The sequence below is a fragment of the Apodemus sylvaticus genome, chromosome X, assembly GCF_947179515.1.
Source record: "Apodemus sylvaticus chromosome X, mApoSyl1.1, whole genome shotgun sequence".
Lineage (NCBI taxonomy): Eukaryota > Metazoa > Chordata > Mammalia > Rodentia > Muridae > Apodemus > Apodemus sylvaticus.
Window position 1 is genome coordinate 56,809,773 of NC_067495.1, and position 14,414 is coordinate 56,824,186.

Sequence of the window (14,414 nt, forward strand, 5' to 3'; positions counted from 1 at the left end):
CTGAACATGTGTAGACTTTGTCTTATTATTTCTCAAACAAAAAGAATAGTGGTTTATTTTTATAACATTACATTGTATTAAAACATTTGTTAATGTTGTGAGCGACTGAATCCTTATATATGCTAAGCCATGGCTGTATCACAAAGCTACATTCCCAGCCCTTGTGTTTGGTATTAGAAATTATTTAGACATGATTTAGAGGACACAAGAGGATGTATGTAGGTTATATATAAATATTATGACATTTTTAAGGAACTTGAACATTTGTGGGGTTTTGTGCCCGTGGGGATCGTGGATGCAGTCCTTTATAGATACAAAGGGATGGCAGCCTTTGTTTTCACTGAGTTTCAACTGATAATTAATAAATTTAGCCGTTTAATCATAAATATAAGCAAAAATTTGTAGTAGCAGCAATACCCATGATATTGTCACCAGTGGAAGTCTGAGATACTTAGTTATTCTGGATCTCTCAATTATCATTTATACTAAATCAAAATTACAAGAGTAGTGGCTATGTTGTCTCCAGAAGAAATATCACTTTCCTCCCGCAGAGACTATTGACAATTAATGCTTATTGGAGGAGTGTTGTCAGCTTTTAAAGTGACATTGCCACAGATAGGCTGTCCTTCATGTGTTGACAAACTTCCCATCAATGCTTGGTCAGGGAAATCAAATTAAACTCAGTGGAGCAGACAGAAAAAGAAGACATAGAAACAAGGAGAGGGACACATTGTAAAGAGTGCCAATGGGAGATGGAGGGGATGTAGGCTGTGTAAGATGACTAAAATTCATTGTATAAATGTATGGATCTGTTGAAAAATAAAAAAGATTTAAAAATAGAAATCACAGTAACAATTATTAAGACTCAATATTAGGTAATTAACTTAATATAGTACATAAGTACACATTATTAAATTTGACATCTATGCCAATATAAACGGTCTCATTGTATTTATTTGATGCTGTAAAAATATTCTGACAAATGTTCCATTGACTTTGCAAGATTAGCAAGAATGGTACCTCCCACAAAAAGGTGAAAAAGTAAAATGGCCTCTTCTTTCTCTGTATGTACTATATCTTTAGTCTGTCTTTGCCTCCACCCCTGTACCATACTACATAACTTCTCTACCACTGAACTATACATCCTTATCTCTATAGCCGTCTATCTCTTACTTGATGGCTCTTCATGTAGCCAGCATTTTCTTTGTGCCTACTTAGCTTTGTGTTCCAGACATGTAATTCTAAATTAGAAATAAATATTGATATGAGAATAAACCATTGTATTAGAAAGGCCACTGTCCCCATTCCACTCTCTCTATATTATTAGTCATTGGTTTTTCTCTTTTTGTTTGTTTGGGATTCTTGTGTGTGTGTGTGTGTGTGTGTGTGTCTGAGAGAGAGAGAGAGAGAGGAGAGGAGAGGAAAGAGAGAGGAGAGAGAGAGAGAGAGGGCGGGGTGGGGGTATGCATATGGAGGTCAAAGGACAATCTATAGAAGTTGGTTCTCTCCTCCACCATGTGTGTCTTACAGATTCAACTCAGATGATCAGGCTTAGTAGCAAGCACCATCTTGATAGCCCCAAAGTATGAAATTTTATCTGTCCATATAACAAGCCATCTTTTGACTATGTTGTTGAGCAAAACAGCTAGGAGTATAAAATTTATCTTTGATTTTTATAAAGGTTTATTTATTTATTATATGTGAGTACACTGTAGCTGTCTTCAGACACTCCAGAAGAGGATGTTAGATCTCATTACAGATGGATGTGAGTCACCACATGGTTGCTGGGAATTGAACTTAGGACCTCTGGAAGAACAGTCAGTGCTCTTAACAACTGAGCCATCTCTCCAGCTCCTGATTTTTTTTTAATGAAAGCCTTCCATCTTTTGTAAGAGGAAATTAACATATTTATATAATATGATTTATATAATAAATATAAGATCTACACATAGACCTGTATTCAAACTCACAAATACTAGCATTATGATTATGTATCTGTGATATAATATACATTATATCTATTTTCTCATCCTCGATGTAGAAACAATCACAGGGTGACTGTTGGTGTTAAGAGGGGTAGTACATAGGAAGTACCTAATGACTTGTATATCTAGATACACGAAAGCTGTTTATTGATACTATATTTAGTAGTACTCACTGTCAAGTTTTTAACTGAAAAAAATCCTTTAAAATAAAATCTCAATTATCATTGATGTACACTAGGGAATCTACTTCTAAGGTTGAGGCTATATTGTCTAGTGCCAATGAAGTCTTACGTGATGATTTGTTGTACTTTTTTACTTTAAAAAAATCTTCTAAGGATCTAATTTAACTTCCTTCTGTATATTGGGATTTTGGGAAAGTGACCTTCTGTCTCTCCATATCAGTGATTGCACACTTGTCTGCAGTTCAAGAGGTCTTTCCATTCCCTTGGAAATATAGTTGGGCACTTAAAAAACTTATCTTCATGACCAAATATATCTTCGTGAATGATCTAATGACTTGTGGTTTTAAATACCCATATGATGTATCAGGAATTGTGTGAAGCACCAAGACTACCAGAGACTGCAGAAAAGACCATCACCTTTGCTTTCTGGCTTGTATCTCCTGAGTAGCAATAGAGTCTGTGAGGTTGATTTGGGTTGAACATTTGTCAACCAAAGAATGGAATAACTCCAACTTGCTACTATTGTGTATCTGGGATGTTGGCCAGAGGGTCTGAAGAGTAATTTTAGACACATGAGGAAAATGTTGAGCTGAGATACACTAAAAGTTAGTGACTAAACTCTTTTCTTCTGAAATTATACAAAAGCTTTGAAATGGTTGCCACTCTTCTTCCCTAATAAACTACTGTTACTTGATATTTTTCTATTTTCATTTAAAAATAGAATATGTTAATATTTTTCACTTAAAATATTTTTGGATTAAAATATAATTATATCATTTCACCCCTCCCTTTTCCTTCCTGCCTGGTAGTTCGTCAATCTGTGTCTGGCTCCCTCTTTGTCCTTTCATTAACTCTACTGATGCCCCTTTTCTCTCCTGAATGAGACACAAATATAGGAAATGTTAGCAGAGCAAGGTAGTATATAGACCCACCAACTTCATTATTAGAATGATCCTCAGACATTGCTTTGATTAATTGTTCCCGCAACTCAACCCATGTCTGTCTGCCCTTGTGTTGTTGAGGGAAACTAAGGCCCAAGAAAAGGATAAGAGATATTCAGGTTGACAAATTGAGCCCAGTATAGTGGTGTTAACCTTGAACCTAATTTTCTTAAAATTGGTTTTGTTCTTACAAAATTTTAAATATATACATATGTATAGATATTGTATATGCATGTACACATACACGTGCCCATGCACACACACACACTTTGATCATATTCTTCATGCTGTCCTTTCTTATCCTCTTTACCTTTAATAGTTTTTTTAAATCCTCCACTGCATTTCATTAGAGTTGTTTTCATGAGCTTGTGTGGGAGATTACTTAGAAGCACAACTTACCAGTGACTACACAATATGACCTCTCTCCTGCAACAATTAATTGGCTTTCACTCTTTAGGACAGGATGAATTGTCATTAGCCCCTGCCCTATCCATCTTGATGTGCCCAATACCATGCAGATCTTGTGGAAATATCCTCCCACAAAAATGGTTGCAACTGCTGCGACATAAGTAGAAGTCTGCTGCAACCCTCCTCTCTGTCCTCCAGCACTTACATTCACTGTGGGTAGGAGTGGGTACATGAAGATTCTTTGTTTAGGACCAAGTACTCAACAATCACTTATTCTCAGAACCTTGACCAGTTGTGAGTCTGAATTAGCTGAAAGCCATTGCCAAAAGAAACTTCTTTAGGCTTCAGAGCAAAACTAATATGTGGATATAAATACATTTTAAGAGTCCAATATCCAATATATATAAAGAACTCAAGAAGTTAGACTCCAGAAAACCGAACAACCCTATTAAAAAATGGGGTACAGAGTTAAACAAAGAATTCTCACCTGAAGAACTTTGGATGGCGGAGAAGCATCTTAAAAAATGCTCAACTTCATTAGTCATTAGGGAAATGCAAATCAAAACAACCCTAAGATTTCATCTTACACCAGTCAGAATGGCTAAGATTAAAAATTCAGGAGACAGCAGGTGTTGGAGAGGGTGCGGAGAAAGAGGAACACTCCTCCACTGCTGGTGGGGTTGCAAATTGGTACAACCACTCTGGAAAGCAGTCTGGCGGTTCCTCCGAAAACTGGGCACCTCACTTCCAGAAGATCCTGCTATACCACTCCTGGGCATATACCCAGAGGATTCCCCACCATGTAATAAGGATACATGCTCTACTATGTTCATAGCAGCCCTATTTATAATTGCCAGATGCTGGAAAGAACCCAGGTATCCCTCAACAGAAGAGTGGATACAAAAAATGTGGTATATCTACACAATGGAGTACTATTCAGCCATTAGAAACAATGAATTCATGAAATTCTTAGGCAAATGGATGGAGCTAGAGAACATCATACTAAGTGAGGTAACCCAGACTCAAAAGGTGAATCATGGTATGCACTCACTAATAAGTTGTTTTTAACCTAGAAAACTGGAATACCCAAAACATAATCCACACATCAAATGAGATACAAGAAGAAAGCAGGAGTGGTCCCTGGTTCTGGAAAGACTCAGTGAAACAGTATTTGGCAAAACCAGAACGGGGAACTGGGAAGGGGTGGGAGGGAGGACAGGGGAAGAGAAGGGGGCTTACGGGACTTTCGGGGAGTGGGGGGGGGCTAGAAAAGGGGAAATCATTTGAAATGTAAATAAATTATATCGAATAAAAAAAAAAGTCAAAAAAAAAAAAAGAGTCCAATTTGACTGCATTTCTATTGAGTAAAATCAATAGTAGTCCCACTAGTGCATCTGACCTCCCAAGCCACGGGCTTTTGAGCAGGTTTACAGTACTGGCAATCAATTCCCTCCTGTAAAGTTGATCTCATATTCAATCAGAAAATGGTTAGTTACTCCTTTTACCATCATACATTTATTGCAGTGGTTCTCAACCTTCCTAATGCTACAACCCTCTAATACAGTTCTTTATGGTGTGACCCCTAACCATAAAAATTATTTCCCACTTGATGACTGTAATTTTTCTACTGTTATAAATTGTAATGTAATATCTGTGTTTTTTCAATGATCTTAGAAAACCTCTATGAAAGTGTAGTTCAACGCTCTTAAAGGGGTCATGACCCACAGGTTGAAGACCTGTGCTCTATTACATCATTTTGCTTAGAAGGTTGGTGTTGTAGCTTGGAAAATTTGTAGTGGAGAATTCAGTGGAGATATATTTTACTCCAGTGGAGTAAAATAGTGGAGAATCTATTTTACTTGCTTCTGCAGAGATCTACTCATACCATAGATAAACCAGGCTATAGGTCTGGGGTAAGAAGAGAATGCTGTGGGGTGGAGCTGGCTGGTGTAGATGGGCAATGCTTTTTGGAAGAAATATAATAGTCAATACTTCCTCTTTGTAGTTGGATGATTTGCATTCTTTGCCTCTTGGTAGAGCATTGTCTGTGGCTGTGTTTATCTTGAGTAATGTGGGTGGGAATATAGATGTTATGACTTAGGCCAATATTTTACCAATTTCTTATTTATTCATTTTCTTGGTGTTTGAGTTTCTTCCAAGTTGAACATGGACTTTTCCCCCAAATCTACTGAGCAGAAAGCCAAACAACTAATCTACTTTATTTCATCTCATCCTAGATCAGTGTGCGTGTAACCACCATGGATGCAGAGCTGGAGTTTGCCATTCAGCCCAACACCACTGGCAAGCAGCTGTTTGACCAGGTAAAGGAGGGCCTCGTTTCTTAACTACTTCTGGTAATAGGTCTCGTCACAATGCAGGCCACTCATTTTTATTCTGCTTTGGAAAAGGTCTTGTTTTTTACTTGCCTATCCAAGGATGGTGAAAACAAAGGCTGATTGCAGACTTAATTAAAAAGGAGGCAACGTTTAATGTTTGCAACCTGAAATCTCAATATTATTGCCCTAACACATACTATCCTTGATCCCTGAACAAGGGAGAAAAGAGACAGGGAGCATGATTATATGCTACATTTGCTGAAAATATGAATATATGGAGCCTTGAATTGTGAAAGATGTTTGTTTGTTTATCTATGTATAGACAAGTCTCTTTTAAAAAGTCCTGGCTGTCCTTGAACTTACTGTGTATCTGAGGCTGGCTTCTAACTCACAATTCTTATTCCTCTGTCTCCCAAGTGCTAGGATTCTAGGTGTATGCTTCCATATCTCTAAGTTGTCCTCTCACTTCCATGTGCAGACTGTGGCATGAGCATCAGTGTACATATGCAAATGTGAAAGAAAAGGGGCAATTAATGCCTACCGTATAGATCTTTTGATTTTATAAAAATATAGTGTTATTTATATCTTGATCATTATCCAAAAAAAATCTGGTTACTGTGACATATAAGGCTGCATAGAATTACAGATTAGAACTGAACAAGACAATAAAAAAAAACCTCAAACCCAAATAGCTTGGGAGACAGTATTATGTACATGCATGTGGTAAATGATGGCTTCCTTTCAAATATCATGGTGCTTTTTGTCTCATTTATGCACTAGAATAGGGAGATAGGCTCGATTATCTTATTTTGGATTTAGTTGGAACTTACTCCTCTCGAGTTTGTTTTGTGTTTTCGTTTTGAATAGGCAATCACTGTAATTTGTAAGGTAATCACTGACGGTTAATTTGTGAAAATACAAGTTAGTCTGAGGAACTTTTAAACACAAAAATAATGTGTTGACATTCCCTGGCTCACACGTGATTACATTACTAGTCTGCAAAGACTGAATGCATTTTGATTATAGTAAGGTTTTGCATTCCCTCTTTGCATGTGGGTTTTATATTGGAGAGCTTTTAAAGGGACAGACTGATGAAGTTGACTGGATACCGGATAGAAAATCAGAAGTTCTGGTCTCTAGAGCTGTTTTTGCCGGCTAATTTTTTGTCGTTTCATGTAAACATTTCCCTTCTTTCCCTTCTTTGGACCTCAGTTTCCCTATCTGTAAATAGTTTCTCAAATTAGGTTATCTCTCAAAAATGTAGCCTTGCCACCTTTTCTGCATAGTTTCTTCTCCTCCTTCTGTATTTCCATTGTTTAGAGTTCAGACAACCCTTTTCTATAAAAGAAGGCAAATGCCTCATTTGAATTGGTAGGAGGAGCCAGGCAGCTGGCAGAATATCTCTTCTGGATTGGCTTGGAACAGTCTTAAGACAAGCATAGGATGCATCTACTATACCACATAAATCCCTGGGTCCCTTGAATTCAGGAAGAGGTGCAGAAGGGAGAGTATCAGTCATAGTGGATCTTACTTTGGCATCTGCTTAGACTTCTTCCAGAGTTCTGATTTGACTCTCTCCCCTCCAGAACCAAAGGATCACTTCTTCCCTGCTCTTGGTGCTGGGGCTTTGTTCTTTTGCATTGCAGAGGGATGGCTGCTGAAGGCAAAGAAGACATGACTTAGAGCCTGGGGCAATAAAGAAGATCCGTGGGCAAAGTTTTATTAATTTCCAAAAGCCTCAAACTCAGTATGTTAGTGTTGGTTTTCCATATGTACTGTATGTGTAGTTCTGTGGGAGGCCTCTATGGCTGTGAGCCCCTTGCAGATTGGAATGGTAAATTTGTGTGTTTGCATGTGCCTGTGTGTGGGTGGGGGGAGTAAGGTTGTGCTATATAACTCTGGCCGACCTGGTTTTTATTATGTAGTCCATGCTGCCTAGGACTTGGGACAATCTTCTTGCCTGCTGATTCCTGGAATTACAAACATGTGCTAGGTTCCTGGCTGGTATGCTACTCTTAGGGCTGTTGCCTCCCAGAGTACTTAAGAGACTTTAGCCTTTCATAATCACCAAAGAAAGGACTGAGAGAGAAAACCAGATAATTTTTCATCTGGATAAGCAATGTCCTAGGAAGTATACTTATTGAGCACCTACTATAGACTACTCTTTGGCTAGGTGCTTTAGATGCACTTTCATTCAGTAGAGTGAATCTGAAGTTGGGTGTGATAGCCTGTAATATCTGAAGATTCAGGCAGGAGGATCAGGAGTTCAAGGTCATTCCCAAGAACATAGTGAGCTTTAATTGAAGCTAGCCTGAGCAACATGAAATCCTGTCTCAACCAACATAGATACAAATGAAAATGTGACTTTGAGTTCTAGTATACAACATGGTGACTATTGTTGGTATTGTATTCTTGAAAAATGGTGAGTTGGGTTTGAAGTGATAGCTGGATTCTTTCTTTACTTGTCACATCCTGTCCTTAAGAGGACAAAGAATTTTCCTTGGTAGGTCAGATTACCAGCAAGTTGTGATAGGGAATTTAAAATACAGATCTGAACAAACATATTCTTTCCCTACTGCACTGCACTGTGTGTGGCGAATGAGGGTGTTACAGCTTGGAGATGTCTCCTAGATGTGTCTTCTGTCCTTCGGTCACTGAGAGGTTGCCATAGAACAGAGAATACAGGCATTTTCTGTGAGGGCAGAAGGGTCTGAGCTGTGATATCATAGGTGAAAACCATTGGAGAAAAGATTTGAACGTAACAAAATATGCTTCCTTTTTATTTTACTTCCTTTCTGGTCAAGGAGCATATTTCTTGGCACCGAATGATAAATAACATGCAACAATGGGAAACTATAGCTTGAGGAGACACAGGGCCTGGTGGGAAATGGAAATGGGGCTCACAATTGCTCCCCCTTACTTCTGTTTCTTTCTGTGTGTTCCCTGATAGGAAAGAGGAAGAACACATTTTGCTACAGGCATGATGTACTTGGCTTGCTTTAATCTCTTAAGGCGGATTTGTCAAATGATTTCATCCTGAATTGTATACGTGCCACTAGGTGGCAGGGCTACCACTATGAATAACATTATTATTTTTTGAGAGTATAGTAGTATGATTACAACGTTTCTCCCTTCCTTTTCCTCTCCCCAATTCCTCTCCTATACCCTTCCCCTCTCTCCTTCAGATTCAAGGCCTCTTTTTCTACTAATTGCTATTGCATATATATATGCACACATATATAGAGATCCTGTCTGGCTTCTTAGCCATTCTAATAGTTGATCTTATTAATAGTCAAACATATGGGGGAAATGTCGTGGGAGTTCATTTGAGGGAACCATAAAATCACAAAGCTTTTCTGACTCAGTGAAGTACTTATTACTGGCAGATTTCGCATTAGGACTTTTAAATTCTGATTTTATTTTGTAGTGTGATTAACACCCATTATGACACTAATATTAGTTGTATTCCCATCCTGTGGCTTAGGAACTGAGGTTTTGTGAGGAGAAAAGTCCTAGTTAAGTTCACACAGCTGTTGGGAGTGTTATAACTCAACCTTGATAGATTGTACCTTCCCAGTGCCTTCTCTCAACTCTGCCCTATGTGAACCTCCTTTGCTTAGCCTAGTCCCCAAGCAGAAACTGGGCTGAGTGCTGTCTGTTCTGTGAAGAAGATGCTCAGTGTAGTACAGGCTTTGTGGAGCATAAAAAGCAGATGTTGTGGTAGCATCTTACAGATTTTTCCAGTTAATCACCAATTTGCTTTTAGGTGGGTGATGACGCAGCTGCTGCCAGCCTGTAATGGAATCTCAGCATACCTCAGATCTGTGGGCATCGATGCAATGCAGTTTCACACATAATTTCTCATGCAGATTTTTTTCTTAAGGCACTGGCCTTATGATGCAGCTCTGGGTTTCTGAGATGGCTCACAGTGTTGCTAGCTTGTTACACAAATCGATGCAGGTAGTATACAAGGAAGGCAGCACTGATTCTTGAATTGACTTATGCGAGTTATAAAAATGAAAGAGGTAAATAGGGATCTGCCTTATATCCCAAAGCTCCTAGAAGTTAACAATGATTTTTTTAAGGCAAATCTCTTCCTTTCACTGGACTTCAGTTTTCATTGTAGTTTTCTTTCTTATTACCATGTGTTAAATACATATGATAATAATTGGTTTTCTTTCTTTTTTGTTGTTTTTTTTTTTTTTTTTTTGAGACAGAATTTTTCTGTATAGTATTAGCCCTCACTAGAATTCACTCTGTAGATCAGGCTAGCCTCAGAGATTCATCTGCCTCTCCCTCCTAAGTGGTGAGTTTATAAGTAAGCACCACCATGCCTACCTTGGGGTATAACCTTTTGAATAAATGTATTTAATGTGTTTTGATATATTCATCCTCCCTTCTTTCTCCTATCCCGATTCCCATGCCTGCTGATCTCTTTCCTATTTCAACTAGTACCTTTTCTACTTTCAAGTCTACCCCTCCTCCAAAACCCTGTGAATTTCCTTAGGCTCATTCACAGAAGTATGATTACCAACCAGTAACTGCCTTTAGCTCTTCAGGGATGGGTGTGACTTCACATGCTCTTTCCGTGATAAGATGTTAACTCAAATCTTATGCAGGTCTCGTGTGTGTCATGACAGGTGTTGGGAGCTCGTGACTCTGCTGGCTATCCTGGAGGGCAGCATTTCATAGCACTCCTCCACCTCTTCCAGATCTTATGGTCTTTCTGCCTTCTCCTTTTTGATGTTCTTGGTGCCTTGGAGGAGATGATATAGATTATAGATAATCATTTAAGGCTGAACAGTCAACAGTCACTTATTCTTGGCACTTTAGCCAGTTAAAAGTCCACAATTGCTGCTGAGCACAGCATAAAGAAGCTCCTCTGACCAAAGCTGAGAGCAGTATTTATATGTGGGGATGTACACTTAATCTGAAGGCAACTTGATAGGCACATCACTGGATTTCAGTTTAATAGCCTATGTGATGTTAACCCTGTTTACTCTCCACAGTCTACTCGGAATAGTACTGCACAGTACAGAACAGAATTAACAGACTCTAGAATATTTTTTCTGTCAAAAATGTGTTTGTTGGGATAATTTCCCAGTTATCTTGATTCATGGTGCTTTTAGTGCGCCTCAGTTCCACCATCCTCCCAGACCTCTTGGGTGTAGTCAATGACTGTGTTCTTCTGCTTAAGGGTTTCTTCAGGCCAACTTTGAGGAATACTAGCTTAGGTCTTATGAGAAGGATGTCTAGTACCAAAGGGAACACATTTTTTTTTTCCCTCAGGAAGGGAGCCATTTCTCAGCTTTATAAGGAATCTACTCACTGGAGCCACAGAGGTTTGTTCCTAGAACAAAGAGCTAGATACTTTTCTTTAACTTGGAAAGCAAGGTCTTTCCTCTCTCCAGTCCAGCACTACCTGAAATAGACTTCTTGGTGACTATAAACATTGGAAGTGAGTAATTTCTCGCCCAGTTTCTTTTGTTCCTAGAATTGGAAATGGGGCCAAGTGTTGTCTGAGCAAATGGCTCCCATCACTCCATAGACCTTAATTGGAGATTTCTCTGTAGCCTGTAGTCACAGGTCTTCTCTTTTGTCCTTTATTCTTTTTCAGTATCAGTTCTGACTTCAGACTGCATTTCCTTCCTCCCATTTCCGCACTTTGGAACTTCAGCATAGGCTGAGGCTCATCTCTCCAAGCTCAAGAGCTTAAGGAAGTGGAAAATTCATACCGTTTTGATTTCCTTCTGCTTACAAAAAAAAAAAAAAGAGGCAGTGCTCATATCAAAATCCCCTTCAGCCCTAGGTTTTCTGAACCGCCACAACTGGCCTCTTGGTTTAGGTAAAAGCCATCGTTGCTTTACCAGTTCTGTTTCTTTCCTGCTCCACTCCTTCAGTACCAAGGCACGTTAGTCCTATAGCCTATCCTATTTTCAGTGGGTCATTTTCTTTCTCTAGGATCTGAACAGTTTGAAACTCTTCCTCTTTCCACCAGTTGCATTTCAATCATAACTTTGGAAATGTGTTGAAAATCAGAGTTATTACTTGGGTCTTATGTTAAATGTAGGACAAGAACTTAAAAAAAAATATCTTCCCATACACAACCCTTCATGTGAGATCATTTGACGGCTTGCTTCCCAATTAGATAATGAGGAAGTTGTGACCAGCAAAATGAAGTATACTGGCTGCAAGTTACAGATAAAAGATTTTTGTTCAGATTTCCTGATATGTGACATCTATAAAGAGAAAGTGTGATATCTTAGGAACTTGGCTTCTCCTCAGAGTGGTTATTGTATGTGAGGTAGTCCCAGGAAGGTATTGGCTTGTTTACTAGAAGGAACCTTGGCAACTCTGGGTTCTTGTTTATGTCTCTAGTTAAGTCTCTTAGATTTCATACTTATCCCACCATAAACTTTTATTTCCATTCTTTTATATCTAAAAGAAAAGATGAGGACTCTGAGATGTCACCCTGACTTCATCAGGGTATGACTTAGCTTTAGTGTGGCCATCTTTAGTCTTGGGCATGGTGGTGTAGAGCCTACAACTGGACCATCAGTATGTCAGGGCCCTGAGAACAGACTCCATCTGTCTTTTCCTTTCAGGCTTCCTTTTCTGCCTTCTATTCATTCAAGGGGTGCTGAGCAGTACAGGGCCTTTTAGCTTCTTCACAAGACAAAGTTTGGCCCCAAACATATTAGTATCTATAGCTTTGGGCTATGAGGTGTCTATATGGCATGCTTTCTGCTTTGTCTTCTCACGTGTTCTTTCTTGGAGTATTGCAAGTGAGACTTGGTCTTACATATTGATATAACCCTCACATTCTAAAGATAAGGACAGCTGTGAAGTTTGAATTGATGTCATCAATGATTGTCAATAGTCAATTATAATGATGTAATTCTTCCAAAGAAACCTAAAAGGCTAGGTTGGGAAGCTTCTAGATAGCTAGACATGTGGAAATTCCTGAAGGAACATTCGCTTGTGGACATAGGAACTCTGCACATTGCATCTCTGCACTTTTCCTGATTGTTCATCTGTGTCTTTTTAAATGTGCCTCCTTTGTTAATTTTAGACAGGCATTCAACATGTAGGCTGGCCTGGAGCTTGACACGTAGACTGAGCTGGTCTCCAATTCAGAGAGCAGCCTGCCTCTGTCCCCAAAGTGCTGAGATTGAGCACAGCTCCTCTCACCCCTCTTTGACACAGATCTCATGTAGCCCAGACTGGGTTTAGACTCTGTGTAACTAAGGATGATGACATAGAACTTTTGATCCACCTGCCTTCACCTCCTATTGAGTGCTGGTATTACAGACAGGTATTACTATTCCCAATGTAATGTTCTTTATAATAAATTTTAAAATGCTGAAGGACAATATATGAGAGTTTCCCAGGAGAATATGATACAGGAGTTAACTTAAGGATCTTTTTCTACAGCCTCTAATCCATTCTGGGAGCAGACAGCTGTATAGCATTGTAGAAGGAAGGTAGTGGCAGAATATAAGAGAACTGTTTTGATTTGGAAATATGACATAAGCTAAATCTTGACTCTGTCACTCATCATCTGCATGTTGGGCATATCATTTCTTTTCTGGACTTTTAAGTTTACCATCTGTAAAGCTACCCTCATTGTACTTCTGCCATAGGGCTCTTTAAAGATGATCATGGATGTAAGGTTCTTGGTATGCACCAGTGTTCACAGTAATACTTAGTCGGGAAAGAAACTAATAGCAATTCTTTGTTTTTCTTTTTAAATTATGTATTATTTAATATGTTATATGTAATATACATATGTTAATTACACAAAACAGTAGATTTGTGACACCTTCATGCACATATATTTGATTATAAAGACACTCCTTTCATCCATTGGTCCATGTCCTTTTCCTAAATAATTTGTTCCCCTTCTACTTTCATGTTCTTAAAGACTAACAGTACCTTAAACCCTTTAAGGGTAGATTAAGTTGGTTCCACCTTGATGTTCTTGGTAGATTCTTGGTAGATATTAAACCAGTCATTGTGTTGTCTTTTCCAGGTGGTGAAAACTATTGGTTTGAGGGAAGTTTGGTTCTTTGGTCTGCAGTATCAGGACACAAAGGCTTTCTCTACTTGGCTGAAACTCAATAAGAAGGTAAGCACTTACTACTTAGACATTTTTCTAGGTAATAACATATGCTAGCTAGCAAGTCTGCAATGACCAGTCATATATTGTACAAAACAACAAAGGGACCGATATTCTTCAGAGTGTTAGTTTAAAAAGTTGTATGGATGGGAATGACCAGATTTAGCTATCAGCAGTCAAAGATTTCCAGGTTTAGGCAAGATTGCCACCTTCTATAGACAAAAGATTGTTTCTCACTTGTCTGGATGGCTGCTTCTACAGCTTCCATAACAATCACCCTCTCCTGTTTTTTTTTTTTTTTTTTTAAGAAAAGGTTTCATATTCCAAGCTCTATATGTAGCAGACAGTGATCTTGAAAATCCACTGTAGTCCTATTTATTAAGTTCATCGAAGTATAGGTAGAGGACTCAATCAAGGGAATGTTGTTTTTCAATTTTGACTTC

General features: G+C 38.6%; 1 protein-coding gene and 1 non-coding gene across 2 annotated transcripts in view; one reads left to right on the forward strand and one right to left on the reverse strand.

Annotated features, from left to right (window-relative positions):
* The window catches only part of Msn (moesin), a 72,434-nt gene that overhangs the window by 41,646 nt on the left and 16,374 nt on the right, over positions 1–14,414 (forward strand). Inside the window, exons 2-3 of the mRNA XM_052170440.1 lie at positions 5,754–5,837; positions 13,885–13,980. Coding sequence (XP_052026400.1) covers positions 5,754–5,837; positions 13,885–13,980 — 180 coding nt within the window. The remainder of the gene's footprint in view (positions 1–5,753; positions 5,838–13,884; positions 13,981–14,414) is intronic.
* On the reverse strand, positions 14,109–14,240 carry LOC127675956 (small Cajal body-specific RNA 3). Its single transcript, XR_007975618.1, has one exon. It is a non-coding gene; the product is annotated as a small Cajal body-specific RNA 3 (non-coding RNA).